Source organism: Microcaecilia unicolor, chromosome 6, assembly GCF_901765095.1.
Source record: "Microcaecilia unicolor chromosome 6, aMicUni1.1, whole genome shotgun sequence".
In the NCBI taxonomy this organism is placed as follows: Eukaryota; Metazoa; Chordata; class Amphibia; order Gymnophiona; family Siphonopidae; genus Microcaecilia; species Microcaecilia unicolor.
In genome coordinates this window covers 156475989-156492319 of record NC_044036.1, presented here as the reverse complement: position 1 = coordinate 156492319, position 16331 = coordinate 156475989, and the positions used below count along the sequence as shown (strand labels likewise).

At 40.4% G+C, this 16331-nt stretch overlaps 1 protein-coding gene across 1 annotated transcript in view; it reads left to right on the top strand.

Annotated features, from left to right (window-relative positions):
* Positions 1 to 16331, top strand: part of ABHD6 (abhydrolase domain containing 6) — a 51998-nt gene that overhangs the window by 29893 nt on the left and 5774 nt on the right. Inside the window, exons 7-9 of the mRNA XM_030206568.1 lie at positions 3007 to 3061; positions 5036 to 5136; positions 7580 to 8194. Coding sequence (XP_030062428.1) covers positions 3007 to 3061; positions 5036 to 5136; positions 7580 to 7753 — 330 coding nt within the window. The 3' untranslated portion in view covers positions 7754 to 8194. The remainder of the gene's footprint in view (positions 1 to 3006; positions 3062 to 5035; positions 5137 to 7579; positions 8195 to 16331) is intronic.

Sequence of the window (16331 nt, the reverse complement as noted above, 5' to 3'; positions counted from 1 at the left end):
GCCTGAAGGAGAATCTTGTTCATCACCATCTGGACTCCAAAGATACAGACCACAAGGGATTCAAGATGGCGGCTAAGTAGGAAGCACGGAAGAAAGCTCCGCTGTTAACCGCTCTTACTCTTGATTTTTTTTTGCCTTTGATTGAGTTTCCTAAACGATGCCTAAAAGGAGAGGTAAATCGCGAGGAGGTCCCGCTACTCCCCTTTTACCTGGAGTTGGAACAATGGATCGCTTCCTTTTACCGGGCACACCGACGGGGACTGGTTCGCTGCTGGAGGGATTAGGGAGAGGTCTGCCGTTTCCCCAGCTTGAACAGGAGACATCTTTTAGCCCCGAGATGAGGATTCCTCCTCCCATGCCGGCTATGGCGCTGAACTCGGACCGGAGACCCCTCGATGCGCAGGACGCGACGGGGTTTCCTGGCGCGGGTGCTGAGTCGACGCCTGAGACGCCGGCGAACCCTGCTGTGGATACAGCAGAAGGGAGTGGAGGAGAGGTTGTCCCTGCGGAAGAACGTGGAGCAGTGGGAGGTCAACCAGCTTTAACTTCAACTCCTATAACGGATATACTAAGTAAGTCGTTTTTACCTGGAAAGCCTCAACAAATAACGTTTGGGAAGCACTTGTAGGTTTAGAAGCCTCATTTACTCAAAAATTTATTCAGTTAAATAAGAAATTCATATCTGATAATGAAAAAATTGTGGAAATGGACATGAGATTAAAATCCTTGGGCAAAGATGTGGAAACTAACTCTTCAGTAATCAAAAATTCTCAACAAATACAAGTTAATTTAATTAAGGAAAATTTACATCTTCAAAATAGAATTGAAATATTAGAGAATTACCAACGTTCAAATGCCCTCAGACTGATAAACTTTCCTAAGCAGGTTGCTATTTCTCCATTGATAACCTTCAAGCAGTATTTAACAGAGGTTCTAAAAATCCCAGAAAAATCACATCCACCAATTTCAAAGATTTTCTATATAGAACCATCTCGGAAGAAAGACCTAGTACAAAGAGAGGAAGTAAATGCCCAATCTTTGGATTTAAATTTGACTCAAATTATTGAAGGAGACAATGTGGGCCTAACAACCGCTACACTTAAAGTGATTTTCATACTTCAACCGGACAGAGACTGGATACTTAAACAATTCTTTTTGAATAAAAGACCAGATTTCCTAGAGTGTAAAATTAGAATGTATCCTGATGTCTCAAGAATAATGCAAAAGAAAATAAAAGAATTTCTTAAACTGAGACCAAAGGTAATGCAACTTGGAGCACTATTTTGGCTGAACTTTCCTTGCAAGTGCGTGATAAAATTAAATTCAATTAAATATGTATTTTTTGAGGCAAACCAATTGAACTCTTTTTTTAGAAGCAAAGCTGAGAGACTCACAGCTTCCATTACCAGGGATACTAACAACTTCAATCCCATAAATAGTTTATATTGCCTGGAATGCTTATACTAGCCTTCATGTTTTGATTTAGAAGTTGGTTTCTAAAAATCTTATTTGATTTCCTGAAAATTGTGATAATCCCCTAGTATTGTGGACTATAGACGAGTAATGGTTTCTTTGTTAATTATACTTATTTCCATAAAGTTTATATTCTAAAAAAAAAAAAAAAAATTTCTTTAAGGCACTAAATCGTCTTTATCTGTATTCAAGATATAATACTTGATGTAATTGAAAAATTTAAATAAATAAAAAAAAAAAAAAAAAAAGATACAGACCACAAGGGTGAGCTTTGAGGAATTTTTCCTCTTCAGCTCGGATTTAGTTAGCTTTGGTTGTTTTGCCTGTAGCTGATTGGTGGACTCAGGGCTTATGGTCATTAGCCTAATTTTGCTGTTAGTGGTAATCTTTGCTCAGGGTATATTATAGTTGTGTGGTTATATATAGTTACATACATATTTTCATATAACGGTGTAATAATCAGTATATTTTGGGTAGTGTACAGTTTTGTAACCTGCTTTGCATTTTGCCACATTGTTGTTTTTATATCTATAATAAGTAATATATTTCCACTTTGACATTATTTCTTTGACTGGAACCTAAGGACCAATTAGGTATTCTCATATCCTTAGCAAATGAGTCCAGAATAATTGCTATTTAGTGATTATCTGATATAGAAGTACCTGTATAATGGGGGCTTGTCCGGAATTTGCAAATAACCCGTGGCGCTTTATTAAAGCCTGCTCCACAATGAGCAAATCAGGATTGTCTGTGCTTACTGCTTTAAGATAGGCATGACACTCTTCATGGAATGTCCATTTAAGTAAAGCCCGTTGAGCCAAATCAGAATGTACCTGAAGGGTTTGAAACAAGTCATGCATGGAATCCAGATGTGTCTGTATAGACTTAGTGGAACCCTCTTTGAATGGGACAATTATAGCTCTGAGTAGCTTCGTTATGTGTGTCCCCATCTCATTCTCTAATGAAGACAACAATGTTTTGGAAAAGCAAGCAAAAATGCTGTCCAAAACTTGCACGGGGGATCCTGTGCATTCCTGCTACCAGCACATCTTCTGAGAGGACATTTTCTATTGTAGGAAGGACTGTGGAAGACAGGAGAGCTAGACTGAATCCTGAGACTGTTGATGACTTATTCATCCACAGGTTAAAAAATCATAACAGTGCTTCATAGGGCATATTTCTTCCCGCTATGGCATACAGAACAGGTTGTATTTTGTACCCCTGGGTGGATTAGGTTTCCTTGGTATAGTAGAAGTCAGCTATTGTTGGGGTTGGAAGGGTAGAAGGGGGTATTTCAGTTGTTTCTTATTATTGTTTTCTATTTGTGATTTATAAAATACAGAATATTGTTCCTTTTTATGCTTTAATAACAAAATTTAAATATAAAATCATAAGTGTTCGAAGCTTGTGCGGATAAGGACAGAGCCCACGGAGACGGGGCAGGGACAGTGTCATTCTCTATATGGTACACTTTGGTTGCATCTTCCAACCTTTACAAACACTTTTGTTTTTGGGTTTTTTTTTTTATTTTAGATCCTGCAAGGCCTTGTAGATGAACGCATTCCACATAATGAATTTTACAGAAAATGTAAGTTTGCTTTTGTGATGAATGTGACCATGGATAAATATAATATGATACACAGGAGCCAGTAGTGAAGCAGTATCTAGATTTTACAAAATGGTAGCCCATCTGTTGCTTCCTTCCATTTTCTCTTACAATTTTGTTAGTTTGAAATGTAAAGGGTGAACCTTTTGGCCACTTTCCAGCTTGTGACGTACCTTCCTATGAGACCACACTACAGCAGTTTGTGCCAAATTTATACAGTACTTGTGCTGGTGCAATAGTTGAATGGGTTTCTGATGATGGTCAATACAGTTCTGCCCCTGATGGACTTGAATGCATAATGAGGGGGGGTCACTAAACTTTAGAAATATCTCCTTTAGGAATGAAATATAAATCAGAATGGATAAATAGGAGGCTCATTTTGTATTGCTAACTTAAACTGCATAACAACAAGCTAGGTGGATGTGGAGTCAATAAAGTCCAAAATCTTAAAACACAAACAGCACAGGTGACCCACAATAATGGCAAGGAAGTGCATGTGCATAGAAAAGCACGTTATATTTAATGGAAGGCAAAAGCCTCAAGGAGCTCCTGACCAACAGGTCTAAAGAGCTGTGGTTGATCAAAATGACCTGTACTTCGGTCAATATCTTGTCGGACAGCGATGTTGAGCTGAGACGCTGTCATTTTTCCTTTACCACTTGGACCCTGAAGCAGCATTGCTCAATTAAGCTGGAGTGAAATGCTGGCCACCGTCAGTCCGGGGGATTACCTACAGTGAGATATGTGAGTGCAGGATAGACGATTGTATTCAAGCTAAGTACTTTATTTTGAAGCTTCGAGCTGAACCGAGCATGTTATGTTTTTGTAGAACTGATAACTACATTACTTTGAAGCTTATTAATCTTTGCACGTTTTTTGCATTTTTTTTTTAAAGTTAACCTACACTTGCTTGCCAGTATTGTGGGTTAACTTAAACTGCATAAAACATTTTTCCTACTGCCCCAGGGTTAGCCCTGTCCACCAACATGAGCAGCATAAACTCACCACAACTTTTAAAAGTAACAAATCAAACATATATGCTGGAATAGCAAAAGAGATTTTAAAATGTCATTTCAATAAAAAAAAAAACATTAATAACCCACCGTTTCCAGCAGTTGACAAGAAAAAATGGCTCATAGCAAGAGATTTAAAATAGCATGCAATGTTAATTTATCTCATAACACGTTATACCATGGGTTATGGGAATGTGGGGTTATAAGATGTTTTTGGATCAGGTGGTGGCTTTTTTCTCCCTGCTGATGCCGAGTCAAGTGCAAGGCACGCCCAAGCAGGTGGTGTTGGACTGTCCTGGCGCATTCAGGGGGCTAAAAGCGGATGAAGTTATGCTGTGTAGAAAGCTTTGTCTGCTAGCATGAAAATGTATCTTGCAAAAGTGGACTGTTCCGGATAGCCCTAAATTCTGGCATTGGCGCAACCAAGTGCACCAACTACTGACTTGGGAAGCGCAGGAGGCCAAAGGCTCCTTCAAACGAAAAACTCAATTTCTTAAGATTTGGAGTCCCTATATAGCCAAACTCACGCAGCAAGGTAGAAGCCTAATTCTTAATAAATTATGTTCGAAGAGACTGAGTTCACATTGATGCCCAAAGAGCGTGTCACAAGGAGGGTATGGGGGGGGGGGGGGGGGGGGGGGGGGAAGGGGGGGGGGAAGTTCATGTAAAAGTTTGATGACACTTTATCCAAATGTTTTGTTAAGGACTGCATAGCTTTATATTTGGTATATGTTTATCGACACTTAAATGTTGTGCATCGTGACATCAATAAAAAAGTTAAACCATAAAATAGCATGCAATATAATCCATCCTAAAATACAATCCATAAAGGTAAAGGAAGAACTGTGAAGCTAGGCTGCATCCTCGAGAGTGTAGTGGTTAGTTTCAAATGAGAATTCTCCAGTGTGCCTTGCCTAATTTCTGTCTTTTCTTTACTGAAAAGTGTTTTTCGAATTATTAAACGAGAAGTCGCGCTATGCACTTCAGGAAAATATGGATAAGATTGTGATGCCGACTCAAATAATCTGGGGAAAACAAGATCAGGTATGTGTGAGGCAGACTTGCCAGTTGATGCTTGTTTCTGGAAAATGTAAGCTTGCGGCAGGACAGGAGCCATAACTACTATTGTTTGATGTGCCTTGGAAGTAACAGTACTGTTTTTGAAGCTAGTTACTTACTTATTTATTTTGTTGACTGTCTTGTTTATAGCCTGTTTTTATTGATTTTTAACTAACTTTTAATTCTGTAAACTGCTTTTGAGTTTTGTGTTGAAATCAGGTGACATACATTTGAATTAATACATGTACTCAGGTAAACATCGAGTCACACGCACATAAATAAGGCATGCGCAGTTACACACGACTTGCGCACAGACGCGATGGTGCCTTAATCGTCACTTATGCATGCAAGCACACTAAGTGCTAATGAACATTACTGCAAGGAGCGTACATGTGGGTGGAGCTTGGGTGGGCCATGCGTGTGCTTTCTTTTGCCACACCTTATAGAATACTGTAAGTTTTGCGTACTGCATGGCGCACTGAGGCACGCCAAATTACAACAGCCACAGACCTGATGTAAGTGGGTGCACCTAAATGTAGGTACATCAATGCTGACTTATGCTACTATTCTTTTTTTTTTTTTTTTTATAATATCTTTATTGAAACCAAAAGCCAGTCACAAAACAGACTCAAAAACCTCTAACACAGTTTCATCTAACACATTGTAAAAATGAAGGGAAACATACATCAAACAAACTTTCATCCCAACTTCTGAATATTTTGAAATGTTTTAAACCCCACCTCCCCTCTGTCCATCCTATCAAACGCACTATACAGTGTTATATTGAACGGTCATACTGTGTATTGCTTATGGGGGATAGGGGGCCCTTCTGGAGGATGGGGCTCTCGGATGCTCAATGTAATGTTTTACTGTTAACTATATTATTTTTGTTTAAAAATGCATACTACAGTCATGGGTGGACCCAGATACTGCCTCGGTGGCAATCTGGCGCAGTATGATGCTGGAAATGGCAGATTGGGTCATTACCTAACTGCAGCATTCCATGTCCCTGGGGAGTCGATATTACCGTGACCTTTGGCAATGATTTGTTATATTCAGTGTTAAACCAAGTTCCGAGATTCCGGACACCACATGATTGCTTTCATGCTACTATCCTATAATGCAGGGGTTCTCAGCCCAGTCCTCAGGACACACCAATCCAGTCCAGTTTTCAGGATATCCACAATGAGTATTCATGAGCTAGATTTGCATACATATTCATTGTGGATGTCTTGAAAACCAGACAGGCTCGGTGTAGCCCAAGGACTGAGTTGAGAACTCCTGTTATAATGGAATCTAGGTGCCAAGATGCTGTTACAGAATTAGTACTCAGCACACGGCATTGAAGCCCTAACCTGAGGTGCCAAGTTACAGAATTTTCCCATCTGAAAAATGCCCTCCCTTAATGCGGTTAAAAATATGAGCAGTGTTCTTCAACATGCAAACTGTCGGTCACCCTTAGGGGACGTGTGTTTTTGGCAGTGTCAGAAGGCAGAGCCCGTAGATTATATCTTCAAATCTACGTTCATAATTTTTCCATGAAAATCCAATGAACTGTGCCAAAAGTAGGTGTAGATGGCTGTAGCCTTGAAGTATTCATGGCAATCTTCAAACTGAAGATGTGCATGTATTTGCTCTTGGAGACCAGGAGTAAAATCTATGGATAAAAACAACATGTAGACGCCCCAGTGTGGACAGTTAGAAAACTGGTCAAATATAGGGCTTGCAAAAGGAGCCCGTGGTTTGATTTCAACTAATAAGGTGTGCATTTTAATGCACATTTGATCCATTAACATGCTTTAAATTTAATGCTCGTGACCTGTGAATTAACATGCACACAACCATATATTAACATATATTAATCAACACGAATGTGTAAAAAAACAAAAAAAATGTCAGTCTGAAAATGCCTCAGAAAAAAAACAAACAAACCTGAAACATTTTCCCACACCATCCCTATCAACCAGCAAGATTCCAGTACTTTATGTGTTAAAAGACATGGTACAATGTGAACCACACAGAAATCATGCCAGAGGCCAAGAGTTCAGATTTACCTTCTTTTGTATTAAGCATATCTAGCCAAGAGATGAAATATCGATTTAGTCTGTGTAACCCGTCTTTAGATTACTGTAAAGTAAAACATGTTTATGTTGGAAAGAAAACACTTCAAATGATCAGAGAGCATTATCTTAACGAGCAATACGAAGGAAACTGTGGTGCTGCAAAAGAAAAAAATACAAATACACTGTTCAAAATAAAAGGCAGATTGTAATTTTTAGAAAGGAAAAGCTCTTTGACAATGAATTAAATGGTGATGGATGAGTTGGGAAGTGAAAACTGAAAGCAATTAAATAAATTTGATTTTTGGTCCAGAAGGAAAGAGCCAACTAATCCTACTGGTATTTTGCCTTTTCCCCTATGAATTTAGGTTCTGGATGTATCTGGAGCGGATATTTTAGGAAATGCCATCCCTGGCTGTCAGGTTGTTCTTCTGGAGAATTGTGGACACACAGTTGTTGTGGAACGACCCCGAAAAACTGCCAAACTCATTCTGGACTTCTTAGCACTTGCAAACACAGAGAACAATAAGAAGCAATTGTAGACTAAACCCGATTTCCCAGCTAACGTCGAACAAAAGTGATTTCATTGACTGCCTTCTGATACTCTGAAAATTTCTCAGGGATCTTTTAAGTGAAAACAGCCCAATTCCTGAGATCAATCAAATTGCAGAAGGGTGATTGATCTTTAGTACTACTGCTATCTTGAGTCTTACGAGAAATCTCCAGTCTGAGGGCTTCTTTTACAAAGCCTGCGCGGCAAATGAGAGGAAGCCTATAGGAATTGAATGGGCTTCCTCTCCTTTGCTGCACCGAGCATGAGTAGCACCATTTTGTAAAAAAGGCCCTGAGTTATTTACGAAAATACAAATTCTAGATGAGCCATAGATTGTTTTCCAATGTTTCCAGATTGATGTAGTGTTCATTGTGTGATCCTGAGTTTTAGAATTCCATGTAGGCAATGTGAAAGCCCTATAAGGAGGAAAGTCGGTATTGCATGACAAACTGTATATGTTAAAACAGACAGAATCACCCGATTTGCCAAAAAGTGTTTTCATGCAGAGAATTTTTCATGAAAGCGATATGCAAACACTGAAGTGAAAAATAGGGAAATGAACCTGCTGTCCACTTGGATAGCTCCTTTATATGCATCCTGCCTCCTTTTCAGGGTAGGAGCACTTTTGAAATGTGATTTAATATGATAGATTTAACCTATTATGCTTTACCTGATGCTATCAGTTCTGTGACATCTAAGACTACACTATTTAAGCAATAATTGGTTACCACAGTTGTCCTAAACAGAGGTCATAACCTTGAATTTCGTTAGCAGGGTGGTTTGGGTCTAGGAACCATTGCCATAGTTTTCTGCTCGTTACTTATGGCTCCCTAACATACCTGGTTTTCATCATTTAAAAAAACAAAACTGCATGAGATGTATTTGTACATTTTCGCTGTGTTGAAAACCAGAGCTGGTAGGATGCCATGGGGCTTAAACTTGGAAATGGTGAGCATTCAGTCACTTGCTCTTCTGCTGCATGGTTTTAAAGATTTCATAGCCCTACAAGAGGCACATTAAGGGGGTAATTCTCAAAAGATCGCTTACATTTAGACGCTGGGATGATGCGTGCTAAGTCTGAATTCTGTAACAGCAGTTAAGCACGTAACTGCCATTAGAGAATACTAGCATAAATCCACAGTTATGTGCTTACCTTATAGGCGTGAGCACTTATGGTAGCTCAAAGGCTGGTGTAAATGCACCTAACTGTAGGCAGCTAGGCATGTAACTGCAGGTATTCTGTAACATGTGCACATAAGTGCTAGGCACACCCCTGACCTGCCCATGCCCCTCCCAGGTCCACACCATAAGTACATAAGTATTGCCATACTGGGACAGACCGAAGGTCTGTCAAGCCCAGCATCCTGTTTCCAGCAGTGGCCAATCCAGGTCACAAGTACCTGGTGAGATCCCAAAACAGTGCAATACATTTTATGTTGCTTAGCCTAGAAATAAGCAGTGGATTTTCCCCAAGTCCATTTTGATAATGGTCTATGGACTTTTCCTTTAGGAAACCATCCAAATCTTTTTTTAAACCTTGCTAAGCTAACTGCTTTTACTACGTTCTCTGACACCGAATTCCGGAGTTTAATTACACGTTGAGTGAAGAAAACATGTAATTAAACTCTGGATTTCATTGCAGTTATGTGCTATGGATTATGTGTGCACAGGTTCCACAATCTGACTAAGGGTAGTTCCATAACTGCTAATTAACGCCAATTACCAGCAATTATTGCTTGTTAACATCCAATTAACAGCTCATTAAATTAACCGCAACTATTAGGCGCAACTATTTGCACCACCCTTACATAAGGTGCGGATCCCTTTCATTCTATAACAGTGCGCATCAATTCTGGGAGTTCCCCCAATCCACCCATGACCCTCCCATTGCTGTTCCCCTTTTTTGAATCCATGCATAAATTTTACTTAATGCCAATTGGCACCAATAATTGATCAGTGCTGATTGGCTCGTTCAATTAAATTGCATATGCAAATTGAGTGTGTGCCCAAATTTGCACATGTAATTTTTAGCGTCATTTATAGAATTCAGGGGTAAACATAAATTGTGTGCATAACTTTATAGTATCAGGGTATAAGAGGCCCAATTGTATGCAATTTTTTTGCACAAATTTACACCTGCTCCAAAGAAGGTGTGTGTATGTACTTGATATGTGTACATGTATATTTTATAAAAGATGTGTATAGATTCCAGCTCTGCTCAAATTCTGCCCCTGGAAATGCCTATATGGAGATTGTGCAGCATGCAATTTCATAAGACCCAGTTTCCACATATAAACCACGTTTAAAGTTACTAGTTGAATGATGGGAAGACAATTAGATTGTATTAATGAATTCTGTGAATTTTGGGATTGGTACTGGAATTGTTGGAAGTGAATGTAACTGGCCAGGCAAACAAAGAGGAGAAGGAGCCCACAACTTTCACAAAGAGGCAAGCACAAAACAACAGGGGTGCAAATGGAGCAAATTCCAAATGACGGAGTAAGAGCGTCCAAAACGTTTATTCGCCAAAATAAGCTGACCCAAATGACCCTGCATGGGCCGTGTTTCGGCAGAAGGCCTTCTTCAGGGGTCAATATGGTTTGGGTATATCAGCAACGCAGAGAATGTAAAAACCAATGAATAAGGCATGCAGTGTTTTGAGCTCCAGTATTCATTGGTTTTTACATTCTCTGCGTTGCTCTTACTCCTTGTCTGCCTTGGTCATTTGGAATTTGCTCCACTTTCACCCCTGTTGTTTTGTAACTTGGCCAGAACAGAAATCCTAGTAATGCAAGGAGATGAGGGGAGCTTTGGGGGTGTTAGCACTGTAACACGATTCCTGAGGCTAAATAATGTTCTTACGTCAAATGATAAGTACATAAGTAATGCCACACTGGGAAAAGACCGAGGGTCCGTCGAGCCCAGTATCCTGTACACGACAGCAGCCAATCCAGGCTGGCAAAAGCTGTCATTGGCTGGTTCCAAATTACAGTACTGTTTTCCTTTTAATTTGTCTGTTTGTTTTCTATAAAAGGAACAATAATATAGATTTCTTACTTTTATTTACAATTAAAATTGAAGTCAATTGTAGGGCCATGACACATTAGCAGGCATATAATTATAGACAGGGCATGGCTGTAATGAAGAGCAGTAGGCCAGTATTTGTCAACATTATGCACACCAGGGGCTTGTGTGCTCTTCTCTAAGCCCCACAATAACCCCATAATGCCCTAGTTTCCATATGGGATATGGGGCCTGAGAGCAAAGCTAGTTGCACATTAGCTTAATGCTGAGGTGTAGATATTCCCTTCCATAAGAACATAAGAGTTGCCCTACTGGGTTAGACCAAGGGTCCATCTAGCTCAGTATCCTATTTCTAACAGTGGCCAATCTAGGCTTCAAGTACCTGACAGAATCCCATAAAAGTGGTAAGATTCCATACTTCGTACTCCCAAGGATAACCACTGGCTCTCCCCAGGTCCACTTTAACAATGGTGTATGGACTTTACACCTAGGAATGTAGCTCTAGTTAAAAAAAGTTTAGACACATTAACTGCTTTTACCTCTTGCTCCAGCAATGAGTTGCAGGACTTAACTATATGTTGTGGGGGGGGGGGGGGGGGGGGGCACGCTATTGAGCTGCTGCACAAGATGGATGCCTGAGTCCTTTGCTCTCCATGCTCAACAACAGAAAATAATCCAAACATATGGTTTTTCTGAAGACTTCAGCAGTTTTGTCAATACAGAGAATCACTATAGCGATTGTTTTGAGAACTAGGCTGCTGGAAGATGGATCTTCTAGGCTACCATACATCTAACTTCCTTCACCAGCCCCCAAGGCACTCTGCAGAACTGAACAGGGGTGGGATAAACCTGTATCTAGAGTCTCACTCTCCTGTGCAGGAATAAAAGACCAGCAACAAAATGGTTAAGCAGCTATTTTAAAAATGCCATTAAAAAATAGCAGGAAGCCGCTATTCTGTTTTCTGGGTGCATTTGTTTATGGAGCTGCACTGACATTGCAAAGTGAACAGGGGGTAAACGAGATATTAATTTTCTGTTGGAACTTCAATAGAAATCAAACAAAATAAAACATGGAAAAGAAAATAAGATGATGCCTTTTTTATTGGACATAACAATACATTTCTTGATTAGCTTTCGAAGGTTGCCCTTCTTCGTCAGATCGGAAATAAGCAAATGTGCTAGCTGACAGTGTTTATAAGTGAAAACATTCAAGCATTACTATGACAGTCTGACAGGGTGGGAGGATGGGGGTGGGAAGGAGGTATGCATGGGGACATCAAAGCATATCATTGATATTCTAACAGGATGGGTGTGGATAGGTGAGGGGAGGGTGATCAACAGAGACATACAGATTTATGGTTTATAATGGGCTAGGAACCCCAGATCCTTGTTAAGTCCTTTCTGTTGAGTGTTAAAATATTTAATCATTCTGACTTCAAAGGTCTTACGTTCTTGTATGGTTTTAAAGTTACCTTTCAGGATTCTCACTGTGAAGTCACTGGTACAGTGTCCTGGTCCTGTAAAATGTTGACCATAAAGCTGTATGTCTCTGTTGATCACCCACCCCTCACCTATCCACACCCATCCTGTTAGAATATCAATGATATGCTTTGATGTCCCCATGCATACTTCCTACCCACCCCCCTCCTCCCACCCTGTCAGACGGTCATAGTAATGCTTGAATGTTTTCACTTATATACACTGTCAGCTAGCACATTTGCTTATTTCCGATCTGAGGAAGAAGGGCAACCTTCGAAAGCTAATCAAGAAATGTATTAAGTTATGTCCAATAAAAAAGGTATCATCTTATTTTCTTTTCCATGTTTTATTTTGTTTGATTTCTATTGATAACCTTAAGAGTGGACTAACACGGCTACCACACTCCTCTACTGTTGGAACTTAGAAGAATGTAATGAGTGAGTGGATGATGTTTGGTGGCAGAGTAGCTCAGGATGAGCATTGGAAAGCTGTAAGACATCTTGCAGTAGTAGAGAAAAAAAAAAAGATACTTCTCTTTATTCTATTCCCTGAACCTTTGTTTCTCAGCACAAAAAAAAAAAGGGCACGGAGTATTACACCAAACTCAGCTCCTGATGTTACCTGCTATTTATTGTTTATGATGTGTTTTGGCCAAGAAGGTTAGAATGAGGAGACAGCATGGGTCTATCTAGCCCATTACGGGGGCTGCAGCCATTAAGGCGGAGCTTGCCAATGTCTTAGTTCACCTAAAACAATAGCAAAAGCTTATTAAAAAATAATGGACTGCCTAAGTATGCATGGTCCATCTGTAAAAAGTCTCCAGCTGTTCCAGTTGGATAGGCAGTACCTTAAAAAGTGGAGGATAAGGGATTTTATTTATATTTTATTTATTGTACAGTTTATTTATTTGAAAGCTTTCCATATCTAGATATAAATATGATGAAATAAAATTGAATAGCAGTTTGAGGGTCTCTGGGAATAAGTCTACCAGACAAGGGATATCAATCAGCAAATAAGTATTTTATTGATTTACATTTGCACCTGTTGCTTCACAGGCAAAATAAAGTCTCTTATTTTCTGTCTCAGTATACCAGATCTGGTGCTAGCCAAACTTCACACAGCTCAAAATCCTCAGTAACAATTGTCTTACCTCAGCCAGGTCATAGCAACTAGAAGCATTCAAACAACTCATATGCTTGATCACACTACCTTCCCTGGGCCTCTGTATTGGGGTCCTCTCTCTTTGTTCGCTCTCTCTGTGAAGCCCCTCTGCTCCTGAGACCCCTGGGCCTATCTGTTCTCAGCTGCAGGAGGGTTTTTGCCTTTTGCCCCACCCTCCTGACCAGCCAACCCAACATTCTGCTCATTTGCCTCTGCAATTCAGTCTTTGGAAGGGCAGTAGAGAATGACACGGGGATGGAGATCTGCAGTAACTGCGGGGACAGCTCGCGGGGATGGGAACAGAGTCCATGAGGATGGGGACAAACTTTGTCCCAGTGTCATTTAATTCTTTGAAGCCTGTTAATAAACTGGACTGTTGTTTATGATGCAGACAATGATACTTTGATTTTTTGAAAAACAAGCAAACATGTTGGCAACAACTAGCAAAACTTGCATGGGGGATCCTGTACATCCTGCTACCAGCACATCTTCTAAGAAGACATCTTCTACTGCAGGAAGGACTGTGGAAGACAGGAGAGCTAGACTGAATTCTGAGATTGTTGATGACTTATTCATCCACAGATTAAAAAATCATAACAGTGCTTCATAGGGCATATTTCTCCCCTCTAGGGCATACATAACGGGTTGTATTTTGTACCCCTGGACATTTTAACATGGTGGACTAAGATTCCTTGGGGTAGTAGAAATCAGCTGTTGGGGTTGGAAGGGTAGAGGGTGGTGGTGAGGAGGGTTATTATAGCTGCTCGCTGTTATTATTTTCTATTTGTAATTTTTACACAATAGTTGCATTTTTATACTTTAATAAAAATATTTAAATATAAAATAATTGTTCAAGGCTTCTGCAGATGAGGACAGAGCCTACGGTGTGGGGTGGGGATGGGGTGGGGATGGAGACAGAGACAGGGCCTGCGGGGATGGACACAATCCGTGGGGATAGAGACAGAACCCACGGGGACAGGGGGATGGGGACAAACTTTGTCCCTGTGTCACTCTCCACACAGCATGTTTAGTGCTCCTTGCCGTGTAGCGGCTGACCTGCAACCTCAGAGTGAGAGAGTTTCTGAGGATGACTAGTCCTACGGCCCTCACTCTCACATACCCTCCCCCTTAGCTCATCCCTACCGGGTTGAGCGCCTGCTACCACCAGGGTCACCTTACCTAGGGGCACAGAGCTCACATGCACTAGGGCACCCGGGGTCCCTACACCCACTAGAAATCCCTGAGACTGCCTCAGGGCCACAAACCCACCACTGCCACCATAATGTGAGACCTCAGCCAAGCAGTATGAGGGTCTCTGGGAATAACTCCACCAGACAAAGGATATCAATCAACAAATGAGTGTTTATTTACAATTGCACCTGTTGCTTCAAAGGTAAAGTCTCATATTCTCTCAGTATTCCAAGTCTGGTCCTAACTAGACCTCAGCACACAGCTAAAAATCCTCAATAACAATTGGCTTACTTCAGCCAGATCACAGCAACTAGAAGCATTCAAACAACACATATGCTGGTTGGCTCTCTCTGTGAAGCCTCTATATCAGGGCTTGTCTCTGCTCATGACACCTCTGTGTTGGGGCCTGTCCTCCTGAGACCTCTGTGTTGGGGCCTGTCTGTTCTCAGCTGCAGGAGGACTTTTACTTTTCGCTCCCTGTCAATCCCTGCCCTCCTGACCAGCCAGCCCAACATTCTTCTCATTTGCCTCTGCAGTTCAGTCTCTGGCATGCCAGGTTTAGTGCCCCCTGTCCTGCAGCAGTTGAATTGCAACCTCAGAGTGAGAGAGTTTCTGGGGATGCCTAACCCTATGACCCTCACTCTCTCACAACCACTAAAACAGCTTAAAAAATTATTGTAGCTGGTAGAAACTGCAGTAATAACATCTGTATTTTGTGCTCATTTTTCTATGCTGTTCTATAGAATGCAGTAATATATGGCCAAATCTCAGTGAAGATATCCTCTTTCCTGATGGGCTCATTTTAACTGTTGTTGTAATCTGCTTTGGGAAGCCTGGTGTTATAAAGAAGGAATATATTGAAATTCAATGGAAGTAAACTTAAACTCTCCTTTCTTTGGAGCATATGGAATCACATCTTCACCTTCTCTCTTTTGTAGGAGTTTAAATTTTAGATACACAAATGGATCATTCTGTTTTAAGTATGTTTGAGAGACAAGTGGTTTTTTTAAAGTCAAAATAACAATAAATATTTGGGGCCCTGTTTACTAAGGTTCGCTAGCATTTTTGGCATGCGCTAAAATTAGCGCACACTAAATGCTAAAGACACCCCATATATTCCTATGGGTGTCTCTAGCATTAGCACGCACTAATTTTTAGCTCACACTAAAAACAAGTGCGGCTTAGTAAACAGGGCCCTCGGTTTAATGCAGATCTATCATTTGTTGTAACATATCTAAATGGGCTATAAGCCCCCAATGCAGTGTCAGTGGTTTTCTTATATTTTGTTCTTGTGATAACTTATACTATGACAAAACTGAAAACTTCTCTTCTATCTGGTCGATAATAAAAGGAGCTCATTGTGAACATTATCCACCCTAAAAGGTTGTTTTGTAGCTGTACATGAAGAATTGTGATATTGCATATATAAGTGTGTGTTTTTGTTCCTAGCCATGCATCCAAAGGTTATATAATCCTTTCAAGAAAGCCAGTTAATCATTAAGGGGACCTTTTACTTAGGCACACTAGCATTTTTAGCATGTGCTAAATGCTAGAGACACCCATATATTCCTATGGGCGTCTCCAGCATTTAACGCATGCTAATGTTTAACATACTACTACTACTACTAATCATTTCTATAGCGCTACTAGACATACGCAGTGCTGTACACTTGAACATGAAGAGACAGTCCCTACTCGACAGAGCTTACAAT